Raw genomic sequence first — 17,686 nt, 5'->3', positions numbered from 1 at the left:
TGTGCAGTGCTGTTTTTCTGGGGGAACGCTGGGGGATGGGTACCCCTAAACTTTTTCGTTGATAAATTAATTTTTTTACTGTGTTGAGAACTTGGAAGAGTGCCAAAGATTTATTTCACGGACGTAAATTTTTTATTTAATTTTTTAGTGTTGGTAATTGCAATACGAATGACACCAGTGCAGTTTTTCGTGGGAAAAACGATGCCATTGAGTGTTTCAAGCATTTCGAAGCTGTGTCAATCGTTCTCGACAACTTGAACGCTGGCAGCCAGTTCGACAGGCATGTAGGGCCCTCGCCCGCTAATAGTGTGCAATGGTAGTGCTAAACGGATATGCGTATGCATGTTGATGACATGTTGATGACGTCATGGCTAAAAGCAGACGGGTGGTATCCCATGCTTCAGGTGTAAGTAATTTCGCTGCATTATATCCAATGTCGGAGTACCCTCAAACTTTTTTTTTAAAAAAAAAGCACTTTATGTGTTAATACAAAAAAAAATTGCTCAAGTAAAAAAATAAATGTTTCGTTTTGTTTGCTTTCGAATTGTTATCTAATAATCGTGCTGAGTCACGACTAACTCAGTTTCCCAAGTAGAAAAGGATGAATTAAACATCTCAACTGAAACCGTCGTAGAACAGGAGCGGTACGTTTCCGGAAACAGGTTCCTACTCAAAATATCATGTACTCACCCCCCCCCCCCTCTCTACATGTCCTACAAGTCTTGTATGAACACAGCGTTGGGAACTTCTCCATAAACGTTGGTGGCTTTACTCATCTGTGAGATATTTCAGTATCACAAGTTGTAACTTGTTTATGCTGTGGCGTGAATGAGTTCTTCACTGTCACGCTCTGGAAGAGCTATTTGCGTAATCTGCAGTATGTGTGGCAGTCAGTTCGACTCCTGACGTGTCCTCTGGTGTGGAGGCAAGCGATACGCCGGCGTTATCGCCGCGATAAGACGGAGACGGGCGACAGGTATCTGACGAGGAGCGGCCGGCCGCCACTGCGGCGAAATGGGTCCCCGGGTAGTGGCGTCTGCGCTGGCGCTCTCCTGCCTGCTGCTGGCGAGTGCCTCGCCGGCGTCAGCGGCCACGGCCGCGGAGGACACGGAACTGGCGCCAGTCGTCAACGTCGAGCAGGGAAAGGTGGCGGGGTCCACCATGCTGTCCCGGCGTGGGAAGCGCTTCTTTGCCTACGTGGGCATTCCGTACGCCGAGCCTCCACTTTGGGACCTCCGCTTCCAGGTCAGTCTGCACAGCCATTAAAGACTTCGTTTTGAAAATACACTATTCAAAAGAATTAGGTGAACACGTGTATCAATATCAGGTATGTTAAATCTGTTTTGATGCAGGCAGTACCTGTCATCTTATTGCATGGCTTGAGATGCTCGCTTTCGATGTAGGCAACAAATCATTCGCTGTGTTAAGCATTAAAGTGTTAGGTCCCCCTCAGTAGGAAGCGAGTACCGGTGTCCCACTGTTTTCTTGTGAGGTACATAGATGGCAGTTGTCATTTGTGGACATTGTCTTCAGTCAAGCACATGCAATGCGACATCTTAATACAATGCAAGTTGCAAAAACGATCTGTTTGATCCGAATAGGCTGGGTTTTGGTCGTGTTGCTGTAGATGACAATGCCTCTCCTGTGTCATTCGGTGCCATGGGCACTTACAGGGAGGTGGGTCAGTACACCAGGAGAGTGTACAAAGTTGCCGACGCGTTACAACTCCACTTGAAGACAGATATCTGGCCGTCTCTGCGTTTCAGTGTCGTAGGAATACCACCAGAGCACAGCATGAAGATCTCGGAAGGGTCATTGGAGCCGTTGTGTCCTATCACACTCTAATGAACAGGAACTTTCGTCTCAGACGTCTTGTTCGAGTACCCCACCTTGACATGACACCTTGCCCGTCTTCAATTCTAACGTTCGCATGACAACGGGCAACTTAGTCACTGGCCACACGTGCTATTCGCAGACGAATGTTCGTGTGCGAAGATCGGTGGTGTGTGGTACCTGCCAAATGTTGTCCGGTGGAGTAAGGTTCTGTGATGTTATCGGGAGGCTTCAGTGTTGACAGCCGTACGGATCTTGCTGTTATCCATGGTCACCTTACCGCCAGGCAGTACATTCAACAGATTCTGTTGGACCACGTGGCGGCTGCAGCGTACGGTGGCGTCCCTGAATTCCTTCTGAGGCCAGAGACTGTGTGGCGAGCGTCAGCAGGATGTCGTGCGAAGCCTGGACGGGACGGGGAGTCCCAACCTAAACCCCATCGTACATATGTGAGGCACGGTTGACACACATGTACGTGGTCTCCTTTTCCACCATAGACTCTCCAAGAACGCTTAAGGGATCTCACTGAAAAATGGGAACGGGTACCACAAGGTGACGTCTGTAGACCTGTATGGAGCATGCCATGTCAAGCAGTGATAAACGCTCACGGAGGGTAGACACGTTATTGAAGCTCTCAAAGTCCAATGAAAAGCACCTAAGATGATGAGATGAATGATTGTTTCCACTTTCTTTTCGACACCTGTCGGACATTTCTGTTATTTTTGTACAGGCGAGTCAAACGTCCTTGGACACCTTCATAAGTTGGAAGATTAAAGGGAAAATTGAAATGTGATTATGGGAACATAGGTTTGACGCGGGGCCGCAACTTTTGGAGTGAATGTCATTCATGGCCGCCATCTTGAAATCCGCCATTTTGGATTCAAGTCTATTTTTTTTTTAAATGGGAAGGGGGTGTATGACACATCAAATAACACTCGCTTGAGCTCTGGAATTTAGTGGTGTAATTTGTTTTTGTCTATCTTGTACAGTTTAGAAGTCAGAGTGGTTGCACTGACTACAGTTGTGCATTGCACAGGATGGACAACACGTAGAACATTTGTTGTAGCAGTCGGTATGAAGGTAATTTTCAACTTTGAACATTAATATCCGCTACTGTACAAGATAGACAAAAACAAAATACACCACTAAATTCCAGAGCTCAAGCGAGTGTTATTTGATGTGTCATACACCCCCCCCCCTTCCCATTAAAAAAAAATGACTTGAATCCAAAATGGCGGATTTCAATATGGCGGCCATGAATGACATTCACTCCAAAAGTTGCGGCCCCACATCAAACCTATGTTCCCATCATCACATTTTAATTTTCCCTTTAATCTTCCAACTTATGAAGGTGCCCAAGAACTTTTGACTCGCCCTGTATAAACTCTCGGTGATGTAATGATGTTTTTTTGTGTACTTAATTTGTGAAAAGTAAAAGTATAATTGGGTAACACATCCAGTCCTCAATTATTGCTCAGTGGAGTGTGGCGGACGCCCAAAGTCGTTTTCCCATAATTCTGCCGGCCGGAGTGGCCGAGCGGTTAAAGGCGCTACAGTCTGGAACCGCACGACCGCTACGGTCGCAGGTTCGAATCCTGCCTCGGGCATGGATGTGTGTGATGTCCTTAGGTTGGTTGGGTTTGGGTAGTTCCAAGTTCTAGGGGACTTATGACCACAGCAGTTGAGTCCCATAGAGCTCAGAGCCATTTGAACCCATAATTCTTTTGAGCACTGTATTTTATTTTGAGGGAAAAACGCACAGAATTTCAATAAGAAATTACCGGCCATCTTCAGACTGCAAGACGCATACAGTATTAGGTCCAACCACTGAGAAAATCGTATTGTCTGTCAGTCTCTCTCAACGCGAGCTAGTGTACATGTCATTTACCTGAAGGGGCCAATTACGGTCGAAACCGGTACTAACTTGTATGACAGTGCCGAAAATAAAAAATCTGGACAATCACTGGCGTTTCCAGTACAATCGAAATAGCCATCTCACCAGAAAGGATTTTGCTCTCGACCGTTTTTCGTCACAGGAAATGAACTAAATAATAAAAATGGGGCACCAAGCGTATAGCAAACCGAAGAAGGTGGAGGGTCACACCAGCATCCAGAACGAAAGGACACTGTGTTACACAAGCCGACAGCATGGGCACACCGGATAAGCGATAATGATAACCTCGAACATGACTTAAATGGACTGCAGATAACATTACGTGAGAACGGATACACTAATGAAAACATACGAGGGCAAGTCAATAAGTATTTGCGCTTTCTGCAATCTGACGTTTTCCCGTCGTGTTATCGAGTGTCCGCTCAGGTCACCTCGTATGTTCTCCACGGTATTTCAGCGAACAGATTCGTTGACATCTTCGGTGGTTTCTGACGACTGCTGCTCTGCTGTTGTCGACGTACTGTATACGTTGGCATTACCCCTCCATCATCCCACTCCTTTCGTTGTCCGTGCTTCCGCCTCGGTGGGCGGTGGTGTTTTGGCCGTGGGGGAGGGACAGCGGAGAAGCAATCATCAGAAACCACCTGAAGATGGCAACGCGTCTGTTTACCGTCGGAAGGACACCCGAGAATTCTTCAAGTATTTTAGATTTCGTTCTAATCGTTTCTGTGTTGGGACTACGCCTTACTGCCCTCCCCAGCGATAGGAGACGCCGTTTTCTTAACTTGTAATAGCTTTCAGCGCTGTCACACCACTGATGATTTTCTGTTTAACAGGCATCACGCCTTCGTCTAAGGTATGTTTATGTGCCTAAACTTCGTCTCCAGATGCTGGAAACATTATCAGAGGCTATGAAGACTCAGATAATAATTTCAAACTCAAGGTCATGCAACGGTCGAGTAGTGATTTGCCTACTCTCCCCCCCCCCCCCACTTCCCCTACCACTTTTTCTTCTTCATATTAGGCCCAAAATGCACTTTTTTCCCTGTGTCTCTAACGTCCACTCCTCCTCTGTCTGTAGTATCCATCACATTTCCAGCTTACACCCACACTCTCCTAACCTATCAAAATGCCTAACATTTTTCCCTCCAATAACACGAATTTTCGCAGAGCAGGTCCTTCAACTTTTAATGACAGTGTAGTGCTTCATTTTTAAGATAGTTTTCTACATCGTGTGGCAAATGTAATCCTACTTTTTTAGTATTACCTTTTAATATTTCTGTTTTAAAATTAACAACGACGGAAACCAAGTTTCTTTTATATGAAACCTTCATTAAAGACATCTTTATAAATTGTAAAATCCCTTGAAAATATCTTACCTATTAATTTGTTGTTTTAAGTCGTTCTGTGTACTGCATACCTTTTGTCTGCAGATTGTTAATTGTTGCTCTGAATGCTCATCCGCAGGCCACATGAGGCAAGGGAGATGACAGAACAGTAAAGAAAAAGAGTCGTTACGTCATGAGACCACTTTCGAAGATCGCAGAGTCACGCCGACATTTATTATGGCAATTAGCAAGTCGCAATGAATATCTTCACTGCGTGATAGCAACGGTGAAGCAAAGCAGCTTAAATCACTTAATAAAGGCAAGGCCTCCGGTCCAGATTGTATACCAGTCACGTTCCTTTCAGAGTATGCTGATACAAGTAGCTCCATATTTAACAGTTATATACCACCGCTCGCTCACAGAAAGATCCGTACCTAAAGATCGGAAAATTGTTCAAGTCACACCAATACCCAAAAAGGGAAGTAGGAGTAATCCGCTGAATTACTGACCCATGTCATTAACGTCGATTTGCAGTAGGGTTTTGGAAGATATACTGTATTCGAACATTATGGAGCACGTCGAAGAAAACGACTTATTGACACATAGTCAGCAAGGATTCAGAAAAAATCGTTCTTGTGAAACACTACTAGCTCTTTATACTCATGAAGTAATGAGTGCTATCGACAGGGGATGTTAGATTGATTCTATATTTTTAGATTTCCAGAAAGCCTTCGACACCGTTCCTCACAAGCGTCTTCTAACCAAACTGCGTGCCTATGGAATATAGCCTCAGTTGGGCGACTGGATTCGTGATTTCCTTTCAGAAAAGTCACAGTTAGAAGTAATAGACGGAAAGTCATTGTTCCTGATCTATATTAACGACATAGGAGACAATCTGAGTAACCGTCTTAGATTGTTTCAGATGATGCTGTTATTTACCGTCTTTTAAAGTTATCAGAATACCAAAACTAATTGCAAAATGATTTAGGTAAGATATCTGTATGGCGCGAAAAGTCGCAGTTGACCCTGAATAAAGAGAAGTGTGAAGTTATTCATACGAGTAATAAAAAAAAATCGGCTAAATTTCGATTACGCTATGAGTCACACAAATCTGAAGGCTGTAAATTCAGCTAAATACTTAGAGATTACAGTTACAAATAACTTAAATTGGAGCGATCACATAGATAATGTTGTGGATAGAGCAAACCAAAGACTGCAATTCATTGACAGAACACCTAGAAGATGCAACAGGTCTACTAGAGAGACTGCTTACACCTCTCTTGTGCGCATTGTTCTGGAGTATTGCTGTGCAGTGTGGTGATCCGCATCAGATGGGACTGAAGGATGACTTCGAAAAAGTACAAAGAAGGGTAGCTCGCTTTGTATTATTTTCGAAATAGGGGAGATAGTGCTACAGACACGAATTGCAGGGGCAATCATTAAAACAAAGGCGTTTTGCTTTGCGACGGGATATTCTCATGAAATTTCAATCAGCAGTTTGCTCCTCCGTTGGCAAAAGCATTCTGTTGGCACCCACTTACATAGGAAGAAATGATCATCACGATAAAGTAGGAGAAATCAGGGGTCGCACAGAAAAATTTAAGTACTCGTTTTCCCCGCGCGCCATTCGGGAGTGGAATGGTAGAGAGACAGCTTGAAGGTGGTTCATTGAACCCTATGCCGGGCACTTTATTGTGAAAAACAGAGTAATCGCGTAGATGTAGATGTAGATTATGGAGCTTACAGTGCGCAAGAGTTGGCACTGTGCTGGCTGATTTAGTACTAAGGCCCACAAACTAGCTAAATTTCAGTCGTTATTGTTCTCTGTTAAAATTATTTTTTGTTTTGAATGTGTGTGGCCTCTCTGCAGAATCTAGCATGGTAGTAGTTGGATCTCGATAATACTATAGTATCTGAGAAAAGAATTTGACGGTTCCTTGGTCCCAGGTCCTGAAGTCATACTACCGACTTATCCGTGTTTCCCACACAATTGCTCTTATGTTCTTCAAGCCAGATGTTAGTACGAGCGAGCGAGGTGTCGCAGTAATTGCCAGACTGGACTCGTATTTGAGAGGACGACGGTTGAAATCCACATTCGGCCATCTGATTTAAGTTTTTCGTGATTTCTGTAAATCGCTCCAGGAAAATGCCGGAATGGTGCCTTAGAAAGAAAACGGCCGATTTCCTTCCCCATCCTTGAATATTTCTGATCTTGTACTCCATGTCTAACAACCTCGATGTCGACGGGATGTTCAACGCTAATCTTCCTTTCTTCTTTTAGTAGTTCGTATGTACACCTGATGGCATGTACAAGGGTTTTCATATATTGTGCTGTGGTAAGCGGCGGGCGCTGGTTCTTCGCAGTGTTCAAATATTCACGCACCTTTCTTGTCGGTTAAACACTGTGTCAATACGATGTCTTCTTAGCTCCCTGCTCTTGCGATCTATGTTTTGATGAATGAATGGAAAACTTTCTCTTCATCTGGTTCTGCGCCATTGCCAAGTTAACTTGGCTACACCATTCTCCACTTCCACCATTAGAAAACAACGTTCCTCAACCTTTCTTTTGTGGTCTGAAGGTGTCCTAGGAGCTAAAGGCTATTGAAGAGGTTCAGCACGATACAGGCGCAACACTTTACGGTGAAAAAGTGTTTACCAACGGACTTGATGATTCAAAAGCCGCCCAACAAGCGTCTAACCGGTATTAGACGACACGCCTGACGTGTACTAGTCATGTGCAGTTGACCTGCCACCTAGTGGCAGAACTGGGGAAGCTACAATTTTAGCAGACGGTTCATTCGTCGTGGAGAAATACGAGGCATTCTGTTCTGCCATGGATCCGAGCAGGCAAAGTAGAGGAGGTGTAAAGGCGCATGCGCGAAACGTAGCTTTTCAAGCGGAATTTTTGCTCGATATTGTTTTCACTTGTGGCTAGCAGACGAGATATATGTCAACTCTTGAGGAGTCTTTTGGCGATTGCGTGAGATACTCGTCACATTTTTCAGTGAGTAAGTTTTTATTAATTCAATAACGAAAAAAATGACAATAGTCGTTTTTGCGTTAGCGGTTGAGAAAAGCTGTATATCTAATAATAGTTTCTTATTGTAGAAGAGGTATAGAATAAAGAAAGTATAAGCGTGCTTAATGAGGCATACGGCAAGGAAAGGTGTAAAGGTGTCTATATGATTCCCTAAATACACTGTACCGTAATAAGTTACGTCAACAAATGTTTAATTCTGAGTTGGATTTATATATTTTACCAAAATGTGAATGTAATATTACTTTCGATGTGTAAGTATTATCTCAACTGGCATCTGATTGATTTGATTGCATCTTTTGTATTATTTCAGCATGCCAGGAAGGAGAGTTCTGGAGAATAGCCATACGAGTCGAGGTACAATTGCGCCGGCCGCGACCAGTGAGGACAACAAAGGCCGTTATGCATCTTTGCTGTCGCTCTGTTGTGCCGAGCTAAAAAAGAGAGATAGAGGAGTTTTACAGGGACAATAAAAGTGCATAAACCGAGTGTGGTGATTCCCTCATTACTGTGTTATTTGCGCGAATCTCGTCATGCAAATCGAGAGCAGGTTGTCAAAACAAGACACATCCATTCTGTCTAAGTTCCTAAATTCCTGCGTATCTTCGGGCTTCGACTATTTCATTAACAAGGAGTATATGTCGCTGCCTTCAGCTCTTCTTCCCTGAGAAGGTCGAATCCAATTCCTGCTTCTGGCAGTCCGTTGTCGTTCTGTGGGTGGGTTGGGTTGTTTAGGAAAGGAGATCAGCGAGGTCATCGGTCTCACCGGATTAGCGAAGGATGGGGAAGGAAGTCGGCCGTGCCCTTACAGAGGAACCATCGCGGCATTTGCCTGGAGTGATTTAGGGAAATGACGGAAAACCTAAATCAGGATGGCCGGACGCAGGATTGAACCGTCGTCCTCCCGAATACGAGTCCACTGTCTAACCACTGCGCCACCTCGCTCGGTGTCGTTCTGTCTTTCTCCTAACGACTACGGCGGCCATTCCCACAGCAAATGCTGCGCAGATAACTGCGTCCTCCATGTCCAAAATGCTGTGAAACGTTATCATCTTCTTGTATCCGTGTGACATAAAACAAACACTTTGGTCCACAATTTTGTAAAATCATAAGGCAGTTTCATCCTGGCTGCCCAAGATAATATCAACTGCTTAATAAAAGTGAACCTAGACCTCTCAAATGGGTCTAACAAGGGGAGGCCGCCAATTGTGAAATTCAGATTCGATTCATACTGCGCATAATAAAAGCGCATGGCCAGAGGTGTAATGTGGCAAGGCACCAAGATGCACTTCTCAGCCGTTGTCGAGAAAATCGACAGTTAAAAGAAACCGTTGCGGTGAAATACTCTCGACGATTAATAATTTTCTACAGCGTCGTGGCGCAGCGGTAAGCGCTCAGGTTCGTAATCCGAAGGTCGCCGGATCGAATCTCGCGCTATGCAACCTTTTTTTTTTTTAGTATGCATATAATAAGTTGTTGAAAGTCGTTTGTCGTGGAAAAACTGGCGACATCATTATGTTTTCCGCAAACAAAGTTGTATTTCACAAATGTTATTAATTGTCTTCATAATGTTAACCACGTATAGTTAACGGAAGACGTAGAAACGATATTCCGAAACGAATACGTATAGCGTAAGTCAAACGTTCGAATTAGAATAAAGACCCCACGAACACAAATTTGCTGTGGCAGGTATGAAATATAAACTCCGTTACTCGCTCGTTACACTTGAATGACAGATGTTGAATGGGCCGAAACGAGCCGCCGCATAACAGCGTAGTTGCCTGCTAACTTCGAAAAAGGTAGATGCGGTCCCTAGCGCAACTTATAACATTGTCGAAAATCAGTGCGGACGGGAGAGCTTAAAAACTAATAATAAAACAAAAATGCGTGGCGCGAGATTCGATCCGGCGACCTTCGGATTACGAACCCGAGCGCTTACCGCTGCGCCACGACGCTGTAGAAAATTATTAATCGTCGAGAGTATTTCACCGCAACGGTTTCTTTTAACTGTCGATTTTCTCGACAACGGCTGAGAAGTGCATCTTGGTGCTTTGCCACATTACACCTCTGGCCATGAGCTTTTATTATGCGCAGTATGAATCGAATCTGAATTTCACAATTGGCGGCCTCCCCTTGTAAGTACTATGGGACTTAGAACTACTTAAACCAAACTAACCTAAGGACATCACACATATCCATGCCCGAGGCAGGATTCGAACCTGCGACCGCAGCAGACGCGTAGTCCCGGACTGAAGAGCCTAGAACCGCTCGGCCACCGCGGCCTGCTAGACCTATCAGAAGATTCTATATGAACAAATACAGCTTTGAAGAAACATCAATTTTCACACCCAAGGACATAAACAAGGCGGCGACTCCGAGTAGGTACCGTTGGGGTGTTGCTGCAGACTTACACGTTAGGTACATCGTTTAATAGGTCTGGTGCAGACTTGTATACGGTAGATGTGGCCGAGTTATTTTTAGGGTCGACGGAAAGTGCAGTCGTCCAGTCATAACGACTACTGTTGCCAACAGCAAACGAGCCCATGACCTGAGTTTGAATAACCAACGAGTGTCTGTTGATGAAGTATCAAACTGAGGGAAATTAGGCACGGTTCTGCATAATATCTTCTACAACAGGCTATAATTCCATAAAATATGTGCGAGATGGGCCCCAAACCTAAACAATCCAGAGCTTAAGTCCAATTGTCTGAGAATCAGTCGGCAGCAACTAGACCGTCGGTCTAATGAAGGTGAAACGATTTTGAAACGAATTATCACTGTAGATGAAACATGGCTTGTTTCTTTGAAACAGAGAATGAAGGTTTGTGCATGGAATGGAAACGCCCAAAATCTCCAGCCAAAAAGGAATTCAAGAGTCACCCCTCTGCCGGATGACTGATCACAGTTCTTGGGACGCGCAAGGGCCAGTTCTAGAACAATACATGGCAAAGGAGTCAATAGCCAATAGTTAACATTACAACTACATACGCCGAGGCCTATTGCCAATGTTCACATATTGGCACCTACATCGTTCTAACTCATGAGAATGTATTACTTTTGAATACATTACGGGAAAGGCAGTGATCAATGTCTTACAAATATTTACTACTAAAAACAGTCTTGATCACGATTTATTTATCAAGGTGACCGGTTTCGACTACTACTGTGGTCATCTTCAGACCATTGAGTAGGAACCTCTTTCTGTTGGAGAATCACTACTGACAGAAAGAGGTTCCTACTCAATGGTCTGAAGATGACCACAGTAGTGGTCGAAACCGGTCACCTTGATAAATAAACCGTGATCAAGACTGTTTTTAATAGTAAATATTCATGAGAATGTGCATTTCGAGTTGTTGGAGCACCCTGCATCCAGTTTTGATCTATCTGATATCGCTGCGTCGGATTTCAACTTGTTCGATCCACTTAAAAGTAGTATAAAATGCTGACAGAAAGAGGTTCCTACTCAATGGTCTGAAGATGACCACAGTAGTGGTCGAAACCGGTCACCTTGATAAATAAACCGTGATCAAGACTGTTTTTAATAGTAAATATTCATGAGAATGTGCATTTCGAGTTGTTGGAGCACCCTGCATCCAGTTTTGATCTATCTGATATCGCTGCGTCGGATTTCTACTTGTCGATCCACTTAAAAGTAGTATAAAATGCTACCGTTACCCCTACGAAATGAAGTGATGAATGAAGTGATGCTGCTTCACCGACTTTTTTCTGAGGGTTCTGAAAAATTTGTTCTTTGATGGACCAAGTGCACTGAAAAATAGGGTGACTGTTGAAAAAATATGTCGTAATTTTTGTACTGTTGTAGCAAATTAGAAAAATGTGTAGATACCTTTTGACGCAGCCTGGTACAACGAGCTGCGAGGTACAGTGAAGCGAAAGTAAATAAAGGAACAACTCCCTCTTGCTTGCTTTCATCAAGTGAGAGGTATGAGCTACGGCATAGGGGCTGTGTGCTGTGTCGCTGATGGATTGAAGCCTATATTTCATAGTGGTGGCAAGATCAGAGATCTGTTGAGGACCACGAACGGTTCCACTAACGCTCTACACGCGTTGAGGAAGTCCGATTTGATTGTGGTGACTCACTTGTTGGAGCATGAATGTTACGTGCGACTGGAGCAACACCGAAGATCAGCAGAAGACGAACATCACCCACACTGTGGTCGACTCACCAAATGCCAAGATCTGTATGTTTGCCCGGTAGCCACGGATGCATCAGCTGAAAAAGAGAGGCTGTTGGAATAACAGAGCGCACCAACTACGTGAACTTACATGGCTTAAGTTGCCGACAACCTGGCTGCCGGAGATTTAAGTCCAATTGATCGCTGTTCGCGAGCCAGCATCTCCTCAAGACCGACTACACCAACACACACAAAACAGCCACTAGGAACTGCTGTGTAGCACATTTGCCAGTTCTCGAGGGCATTATGGGTTAATCCGTTTAAACGAACTTCATCCAACCCTGAAGATCTTCCTGAAGATGTAGGGTCACTAAAGTGAAAACGATCCCCCTTAAAACGAGAAAATCATATTCTTGCTGTGCTTTGTCCAGTCGCATTATCCCCATACGCGGCGCTAATGTTTCCGGCTGGCTCCGCTGTTGTCATCCCTCTATTGAACACAAACAGAAGAACATGTCGGAAATGTTGCGATTTCTCCACTTGGTACTCCATTTTCTAGCGTCCACATCTCCACTCACCATCTCCATATAACAAATGATAATAAGTAACATCAAATAGCAACAGTGAACTTCAAACAAAAAGTGACAGTCGATAAAGAAACCTCTAGCAACCGGAATATCAACACGCAAAACGAAAACGCAAAGAACTTATGCACAAACTTAGTTTTTGATGACGGCTTTCGTCTGTTGTGAGTGATTTCGACGATCAAGTACTCACTGCAGTCGTAAGTGACATTGCCGCTGAGTCAGCATGGAAATGCCTAGAGGTCGTCTACTGCGGAGGTACATGTTCGATGATATGCGCTGAGTGGTATACTCCGAAACACCTGTGCCTCCATTAGCGTTGTACTCTGTCGTCAGGTGTGCCACAGATCGCCGCCGCCTGTCCTTTGCAGAGAGGAAGCGTTGGCTTTCAATACCTTGTCTCCTAATCGTGGTTTCACCAACCTTCAACCATTTTCCATTGATGCTTACGACTGTATCACGCGAACTGCCAAGCAGCTTCACCGTTTTTGAGGCGCCGGTCGTAACAATCTGCCATTTGTTAAAGTCACTACGTTAATGGATTTCTCCTTTTAGGGCCCGTATTCTACACTCATCTTTGCTCGTCTTCTGTACTTTCCTAACCGCTTCATGTACCCGCAATGCCATCAGGCAGCATACAGTCTGGCTTTGAACAATGGAAATAATATTTTGGCTCAACAGCTTTTTCTGGCTGTTCTATGCTTTGTGTAAACCCATTATAAGGCTATTAAAAGAAGTTTTCACCCGATACTTGCAACTTCAGACCACTCTGCAGCTCTGCAGCTCAGCGTAACGGGCGACGTGAAAACTCCATTACAGTACTCTGATATGTGGTTCTGAGTAGACATGACGGCTTGCTAAAGCAAGTGTTTGGATCTGAAGATGACCCTGAGTGATCGAAACATGTAATCCAATTAAAAATGTGCAACTGACGGGACAATAAATGAGAATTATCTTAACATTCAACTAGGCTCAGGAAGCAAATTACAAAACACATGATTTATCCGCTCAGCCGCGACCGGGAGCTCACCGCCAAGGATAATACTAGTGCGATCCTCACCACAAAGACACTAGACCACCGAACAACCAACGATATACACTGTGCAACACAACTAAAGTATCACTTTTTTGAAGGTCCATAACTGTTTCCCATTGCGACGCATAAGTCTGAAATTTCGCTCAACCTCCCTCTTTAATCTCTGTAGGTCCATCTTTATACAGATGGTTTCGGGACCTCGGCTGTTCAGTATAAAATGTCAAATTAAAACACCTTCAGTTGTGTAAATGTATAGTTGCTATTTTATTTGTGCAATCAGTTTCTGCGCTACATTAGGCCCCCTGACAGAGGTGTAGGATGAATTCCACTTCTGGTCCAGTCATTCAGTGACTGGTACCCGTAGATTTCTCCTTAACACAGGGATCCCTTCGATCATCACTTAGACAAACATTTAGTGCACTTTTGACATCATTAACCCACCTTCCATATCACATGAACGCTTAGAGCTGCACCTTTACCTCTCATGTGGCGACACCTTGCTGTTTGAAGCTTTGCCGAGCCCGAGGGTGACGCCACAGGACATCGTTACTAAGGAACTCTGTGAGCATCTTTGAGCGAACTTTCAAACTTATGCGTCGAAGCGGGAGACAATTACGAGGTTTCTAGAAAGCGATCCTTTAATTTTGTAGCGCAGTGTATGTGTCACAAAGCTTAGCGAGAAGGAAATCCGTCGAGTTTCAATATTCGCCTACTGTAAAGAGGTGCGAGATTACTCTTCAATTGGAGTCAAAGTATTTAACTTATTCATACGTGATAATAGATATAAGTCGAATGATGCCAAATCTCGTGAATGGGGCAGACGTTCCAACAATCCATTCTGTGATCCTCAAGTTTTCGCACTGACATTGCGCTTCAGCTGGCAAGCAAGCTGTCCTGAATTTTTCTTTTACTGCCAGGCCTTTTTTCACATTCTTACTCCATTCAAATGACTTTTGTATCAGTAGTAATTGTTTTACCTTTTGCAAGGTAACAATAACAATCATAAAACACACAGGATATAATTTTTTCGCCAAATGAAATCAAGTTCACCATTCGTTTGGTAGGGTCACAAGCTTCTTTTGTGCATAGATTGTTGGATCGTTTCTTGTGCGGAGTGAGTACCACATTTTCATGGTCTTCCTCTCGTTGTCGCTACAGGGGGTTCCCATAAAAGTGCTCCTTTTGCTTATCTGTCCTCCTCCACTCTCTTCATTTGCCCTAACAGTCCTAGGTGGCTTTCTTCTATTCTATCCGTAATACTACAACAGTTCTGCGTCCTGGTATGAGAAAATAAGTTTCCTCTTTTTTCACCCGGCCAAGTCGGGAAATTCTACATGATCTCAAACAGTTCATGGCTCTGAGCACTATGGGACTCAACTGCTGAGGTCATTAGTCCCCTAGAACTTAGAACTAATTAAACCTAACTAACCTAAGGACATCACAAACATCCATGCCCGAGGCAGGATTCGAACCTGCGACCGTAGCGGTCTTGCGGTTCCAGACAGCAGCGCCTTTAACCGCACGGCCACTTCGGCCGGCTCAAACAGTTCATTTCTAAAGCTCTAAGTATCTTTGTATTTTTTTTCTGAGAGTTCCCAGCACTCGCTACCACAACTTGTTATTGGTTCCACGGTGGATTTGTATAATCGCATTTTAACCTGCAAACTAATTTTTGAGGACCAAAGTACAGGATTTAATTTTTGGATAGCCTCCGTTTTTCTGTCTAATCCGTTGTTAGGTATATCTGTCGTGTCTTCCATCACGTGATAGGATATTACACATGCACTTATACTCTTAAACTTTAATTTGATGTCCACCAATGACGAGGTCACTTCCCACCACCCCACAGCATAGATGGTCCGTCTTCTGAAAACTGATTTTGGAACAGCAGGTTCTATATTCTTCCAACAACTTCCTAAGCAAGTAAGATATATCCTCTACATCCTCTGCTGCAACGACCTGATCGTGAGCATATGTACACACACTGCTTCCCTAATCTGATCTCCATGCCCACACACTTTCTACACCAGAGATCCAGTACCTTCTCCACGGACACCTTAAAGAGTGTGGGAGGCAGACATCATCCTCAATTCAGTCCTTTATGATGTGTAAGACTAGCAGGATACGGACTGCTGGAGTAGAAAGACTAAGTCCAAGTCGAGAATGCACCTAAAATACAGTTTTTTTCTTTATTTACTGAGTCACCTGGGGGATTTTACATTGGTAACATGCACGGAACAGTTAATCAGCTTATTGTTTTACAGACAAGATCAGCAATCGGAACATTCGAACAACTATTCACATATAGAATAATTAAAGCAAAAACAGTTAAGCAAAATTTGGTTTTACAGGAATGCTCAGCAATCTAAATAGTACAAAAGTTCACATCCAATGTTTGAACAGAGGTTTAATTAAAGCAGAATTTAACTTGAAACAGTTAAGCAAACTATAATTTTGTAGAAATGCTCAGCAGTCGTAATAGCAAAACAGACTACAAACTCTTGACTAAACAGATTTTAATTAAAACAAAATTTAACTAAAAATTTTCAGTGCAGTAAAACTAGGAAAAATTCGGATACTTGAAAATTACTTGCATATAAATCTATAGCTTTGATCGAAATTTAATGGAAGACAACTTACTCACCATGCTCTTAACAAAATATGACATGTTTATCACATGCCGTTCACCTTAACTGATCTAGGCACCGTGCTATGCGTGGAGTAATTTCAGCATTGTTACAGAAGTAGGTTCATTCGATCTAAACCGGAATTAATGTAGATAGTTCTACTAATCAGCAAGTTAGTTGGTAACAATTAATGGAGACTCATACTTAACTATAAGACAACTAAAAAAAACACAAAGGGAACATAAAGCTTGATTTAAACTAATGATTACAAAGGGCTCAATTCAGACTGACACCCTTTCAAAAGGTGTATTAAAAGGCTTTCGGCAATCAAGGTAAAAATTACTCTCAACCACCTTTAAAAGGTGGATTAAAATAGAAAAAAAAATCTTGGAACCCCTGTAAAGACCATTTCAAAAACAACCTCTCAAACTTTAGCAACTCAAGGGAGACTTACACCTTTAAAAAAAATGTATACAACTGAAAACAGTGTGGCTGCAAAGAGCAATCTCTAAAGGGAGAAAACAATTTTTCAGACCTTAATCAAACTAGTAAGATTACGGTGACACAATTTGAAATGACGAGCACTTAATCTTATAGATCCACCCTCAGGTCGGAGACAGAAGTTCCAGGACTGCAATACCAACAGCCAATTAGCAGCCTGTAAGTTTCGTAGACCGTGAGACGCTGGAAGGGGCTAAGAGAGCGGGCACAGCCAAGCCATATCAAATAACAACTACGCTGCTGTGGTCCAGGAACATAGTAAACAGCGGGGAGGAGATCTTAAAAGCAGTCACTGACGGTGAAAACCGAAGGACAAATTGTAACTTTCAAATAAAGCGGGTCACCAAGTAGGATAGTGGTCAGCAGAGTATCTCGCACAAGCTTAATGCCCCAAGCATTTGCCGACCTCTGTGATCTAGCGGTTCTAGACGCTTCAGTCAGGAACCACGCGACCGCTACGGTCGCAGGTTCGAATCCTGCATCGGGCAAGGATGTGTGTGATGTCTTTAGGTTAGTTAGGGTTAAGTAGTTCTAAGTCTAGGGGACTGATGACCTCAGATGTTAAGTCCCATAGTGCTTAGAGCCATTTGACCCCAAGCATTTCAGTGAAGCTACACGCACTGCACCGTCGAAATCCAGTTATGCCATACAGCGCGCAGCTCCTGTGAAGCGTTGCAAGAGCCACTGGCCGCTCCAAAGTCACCACTCCA

At 43.6% G+C, this 17,686-nt stretch overlaps 1 protein-coding gene across 1 annotated transcript in view; it reads left to right on the top strand.

Annotated features, from left to right (window-relative positions):
• Window positions 1-1,014: 1,014 nt before the first annotated feature.
• Window positions 1,015-17,686, top strand: part of LOC126482011 (venom carboxylesterase-6-like) — a 149,029-nt gene continuing 132,357 nt past the window's right edge. Inside the window, exon 1 of the mRNA XM_050105979.1 lies at window positions 1,015-1,245. Within this exon, the coding sequence (XP_049961936.1) occupies window positions 1,015-1,245 (231 nt within the window). The remainder of the gene's footprint in view (window positions 1,246-17,686) is intronic.

The sequence above is a fragment of the Schistocerca serialis genome, chromosome 5 (assembly GCF_023864345.2).
Source record: "Schistocerca serialis cubense isolate TAMUIC-IGC-003099 chromosome 5, iqSchSeri2.2, whole genome shotgun sequence".
Classification (NCBI taxonomy): Eukaryota; Metazoa; Arthropoda; class Insecta; order Orthoptera; family Acrididae; genus Schistocerca; species Schistocerca serialis.
The sequence above is the reverse complement of the archived record's forward strand: the minus strand, read 5'-3'. Positions and strand labels throughout refer to the sequence as shown.